The sequence below is a fragment of the Triticum dicoccoides genome, chromosome 2B, assembly GCF_002162155.2.
Source record: "Triticum dicoccoides isolate Atlit2015 ecotype Zavitan chromosome 2B, WEW_v2.0, whole genome shotgun sequence".
Taxonomy (NCBI): domain Eukaryota; kingdom Viridiplantae; phylum Streptophyta; class Magnoliopsida; order Poales; family Poaceae; genus Triticum; species Triticum dicoccoides.
Genome location: NC_041383.1, coordinates 773,396,096 through 773,400,549, shown reverse-complemented (window position 1 = coordinate 773,400,549; position 4,454 = coordinate 773,396,096). Strand labels below are relative to the sequence as shown.

General features: G+C 52.9%; 1 protein-coding gene across 1 annotated transcript; it reads left to right on the top strand.

Annotated features, from left to right (window-relative positions):
* Positions 1–1,570: 1,570 nt before the first annotated feature.
* On the top strand, positions 1,571–3,280 carry LOC119366204 (metalloendoproteinase 4-MMP-like). The gene has a single exon (XM_037631895.1). The coding sequence runs from the start codon at positions 1,779–1,781 to the stop codon at positions 3,087–3,089; it is 1,311 nt and encodes a 436-aa protein (XP_037487792.1). The 5' UTR covers positions 1,571–1,778; the 3' UTR covers positions 3,090–3,280.
* Positions 3,281–4,454: the final 1,174 nt, after the last annotated feature.

The following is a 4,454-nucleotide window of genomic DNA, read 5'->3' as shown; positions in this document are numbered from 1 at the left end:
GCCCTTTATCAAAAAAGGGTCTTGGTCTAGTCTGGTCTGGTCTGGTATATTAGAGCAACTCTAGCAATGTCGTCATATCGATCCAATCCATATAATAATCGCATGTATGTTGGTTTTAATTGAAAATCCGCTCTAGTAGAGTTGCCATCTGGCAGTGGATGACTATGATTTATGAAGGGCGCAACATATCAAGAAGACGATCCTCCATATTTGAAGGTTGTGGGGTGTTGGTTCGGAGCGTGGTCCATTTGCCAATTGCTCGCGCGGGAGGGAACTTTCACCTACCTTCCCAACCTTCCGCGGGGCTCATCTCTTCTTCCTCTCAATGGTGCAGATAGCCAGGCGCCTATGACATCGGAAAGTGGGCCAATTGATGGAGACCGCCACACGCCCAATGCCTGGCGCTCTTCCCGCCACGTTTCCGCGCCACCCGTTCCACTATATCGCATCGAGTTCCTCATTTTCTCTACTTCCATAACCATTTTCGTGATGTTGGCTCCCCTTCGGCCAGGCTAGGTTTCACTCTCGGATATGGAGGAATGACTGCTCAACAAGGAGGAAGCGGCGTAGGAGGCTGTTGGCATCGCTGAGGAGGATGAGTGGGATCACTACGACATGATGGAGACCCTACAGGGGAACTCACCATCTTCACTGAGTGGAAGGGTTGGGATCCCAAAATGCACATGCTGATTTGGGATAACTAGCATAGTTATGTGAAGATCCCAAACTCGCCCGAGATGTCTCTCTGATGCAACGTCTAGTGTCTGACTTCACTGTCGAGGAGGCATGAGATGAGTGGTACGCTGCCTGCGCATAGGCAATCCGCCCAAGGAAAATCTTTGAGCAGACTGTCGCTTGGCAGGCACTGGCCGCAGAGCAGAGTGCCTGAGTATGGATCCACTACGAGGAAGTATAAGAGGATTTCACGGTGGCCGGTGGAGTGTGCCAATTCGATGCTAATATGATGAGATTCGAGGAAACAACTTGCACCATATTGAGCCTTTCCGAGTTGAGAAAGCCGTCTCCGACCTCACGACCGCATGAGACAGGAATGGGACGAAGACAAGGTCGTCGTACTGGCACGCCACCGTGCCTAGAGGGCAAGTGGACTCGTCCCATATGCATGTGGCCCGTGCAGAGCATTCACACATGGACGTCATAGGGCTCAAAATCATGCTACAGTCGCTAAAAAGGATAAGATTCGAACCTATATGAAAATTTTGCTAGTAAACTTTTCTCCTTCTATATAAGAACTTTGTAATGTAACATTAGTTGAAATTAGTGTTTTAATCCTTCTAATTGCATGTGACTATTGAGTTGATGCAACAAAAAAATAGAAAAGAAGAGAAAAGATATGGAAACACACAATATAGCGTCTCTAAGTTTGCACATCGCCTCGACAACCTTCATTGTAGTATTATGAAGCGCGCTCCATGCACTCTGCGATATGGAGACGGTGAATAGGTCGATTCCGCTAAATTTGCTATTAGATGTGTATAAAAGTGGTGTGGCATTGTGTTCGAGGAATTAAAGATTTCGAGTCAACCTTGAAAAGAACATAGTAGTGCTACATAAAGTGGGGCACTTGTTTATTCGTGGCGCCACCAGCAAAACAACACAACACAATCCCCACAAAATCAGCAGCAGCATAAGAGAGCTGTCCGTACTCCAAAGAGACCGTCCATCCCTCAGCTTCATCAGAAAGAAAAAGAAAAGAAATGAAGATGGGAGCAGGAACATAGTGCTCCACTACACAGGTGGCGAGGAATTGGAGCTGAATGCTCCGTGTCTCTGAGCAAGACACGACACGGGATCAAGTTCCAAACAACAAACGCCCCATTTTCTTCTTCCCCTCCTTTTCGGAAGCACAAGAGCTGAGCTCCAAATTAAGACAGAGACAACAAAGCTTCGTCCTGCGGACTGCGGTCAGTGTGGCCCGAGCTAAAGTACACGAGCCCCTCGACATTCTTTCTTCTTCTTGCACCTCCCCTGTTTCCAAGTACACGAGCCATATGCGCGCGCGCGCGCCCATGTCCACCTCCCACTCTTCTCTCCCCTTCCTCCTCCTCTTCTTGCACCCCCTCCTCCTGCTTCCACCATGCTGCACCTGCTGCTCCAGGCACCTTCTTCTCCACGGCGACGCCAACGCCCCCTCCTCGCTCGCGGACACGCTCCAGGCACGCGACGGCAACGTCACCGACGGCCTCAGGCGCTACCTGGCGCGCTTCGGCTACGCGTCCACGCCCGCCGACGCCGACGGGCGGCTCGTGGTGAGCCTCTACCAATCCACCCTCGGCCTCCCCGTCACGGGCCGCCTCGACGCCCGCACGCTCGACCTCCTCGCCACCCCGCGCTGCGGCGTCCCGGACCTCCAGGCGAACACCACCGCCCGCTTCGCCTTCTTCGCCGGCCAGCCGCGCTGGGCGCGCGCGCCGGGCCACTTCCTGCTCACCTACGCCGTGCTCTCCGACCCTCCCTACCAGCCCCTCCCTGAACATCTCCCGCGCGGGGCCGTGCGCGCCGCCTTCCGCCGCGCGTTCGCGCGCTGGGCGCGCGTCATCCCGGTGCGGTTCCGCGAGACGCGCGACTACAACACGGCGGACGTGCGCGTGGGCTTCCTCGCGGGCGACCACGGCGACGGCGAGCCCTTCGACGGCCCGCTCGGCGTGCTCGGCCACGCCTTCTCCCCGCCCAGCGGCCAGCTCCACCTCGATGCCGCCGAGCGGTGGGCCGTCCTCGGCCACGGCGGCGACGACCCCGGCTCCGGCGCCGTGGACCTGGAGTCGGTGGCCACGCACGAGATCGGCCACGTGCTGGGGCTGGCGCACTCGTCCGTGCCGGACGCCGTCATGTACCCGAGCCTGAAGCCGCGCACCCGCAAGGCGGACCTCACCCTGGACGACGTCCGCGGCGTGCAGGCGCTCTACGGCTCCAACCCGCGCTTCAGCCTCAGCTCCCTCTCTGAGCCCGACACGTCCTCAGCCGCCCCGGCGGTGGCCACCACAATCAGGTCGCCCGGGAAGACGGCGACGCATGCGGCCCTCCTGCTCTTGCTCGTCACCGTCACTCCTCTGCTCCTCCTCTGCTAGCTTGACTGATTAAGCTCTACTATAAGTAGACAGATATATACACTGTACACATGACACGTCTTAAGAGAAACTGATCAAAATTTTAATTAGTTGGACCTAAGAGAAACAGATCAATGTTTTATCAGGTACTAGGTCGAGTTTCTCGTGAATTAATTATCTTTCTTTGAATGCAAGTAACAAACAATTTATTATGATAGGATATTGTAGAGAAAAAAGAAGAAGAAATGGATAACCAAGTCAAGCTTCTCGTCGTAGTGTCTTTCTGAAGCAAACAGGACAAATTAGGCAACGATTCTTGCCTTCTTTCTTCTCTTTTGGTTGGTTGACAGATGACCAATGAATCCAGTGTGATTTTAATTTGGAGAAGAAAGCAATCAAGGTTATGCGTGTGCGTTGGACCGTTGGTGCCTGTCATGTGTGGCTAGCTACTTTTTCTCCGTGTGTGTTTCACGGACCTGGCTACTTGGGCTAGCACTATCAGCGAGGCATAGGCATATCGTGTAGCAAGATAAAGAGATGAGGCGAAAGCAACGTGCACGACGAGGCAATGATCGATCCATATTTATCCACTCGGGATCATAAAGTTGCAGCACGCGTGGAATAGATATATTTTCTTTGAGGAAAATATATAGTTTTCAACATGAAATCCTTCCTGATGGATCCATAACCCAGGGACACTAAGGGCATCTCCACCGCTTACCCGTAAAATGGACATCGTATCCGCCCGTGGACTGGTGACCAGTCTGAGAAACCGGATGTGGGAGTCGACCATCCAACGCTATCCACATATTCATGAAAAAACGCTATTCACATACATTTCAATAATTGTTTAAACAAATTGGACGAACTTCATTTAAATTGAATGATATTCATACAAATCGGACGCGAACATTTACATTTCGAACATATTTTAACTAAAAACAGTACCGGACTAAGGTAAAATTAGTCTAGGTGGCGGTGAATCTTCATTTCCAGGACATGGATACGCTAAACTAGTAAACGGCCAGCCATGGCGGATCTCCATTATCTTCTCCATGCCGGCAGCCCGCTCATCGGATGTCCTATGCCCCGAAGGTATACGCTTCAATGGAAAGGGAAAATAGTAGCCTCCACTTTCGCATGTCCAGCTGTGCCGCTCATCGGAGTGGCGCTGGAGGGATATGCTTCAGCCGAAGGGGAAGGATACCCTCCGCTTCCGTGAAGCACGAATCAGGGTTGGTTTTTGGGGCGGGGGACGACGGTGGCCTATGAAGTGGGCAAGACACCGGATGTGCACACTGGTGATGCCGCGGCGGTGGCCTTCACGGGATTCAAGCGATGGCGGCCTTCCATATTCTACTTTTCCTTGATGTTGATGCGAACGTG

Bases quoted from the DNA above. Each gene is read 5' to 3' on its own strand.
- LOC119366204 (XM_037631895.1), top strand. From the start codon at position 1,779: ATGCTCCGTGTCTCTGAGCAAGACACGACACGGGATCAAGTTCCAAAC.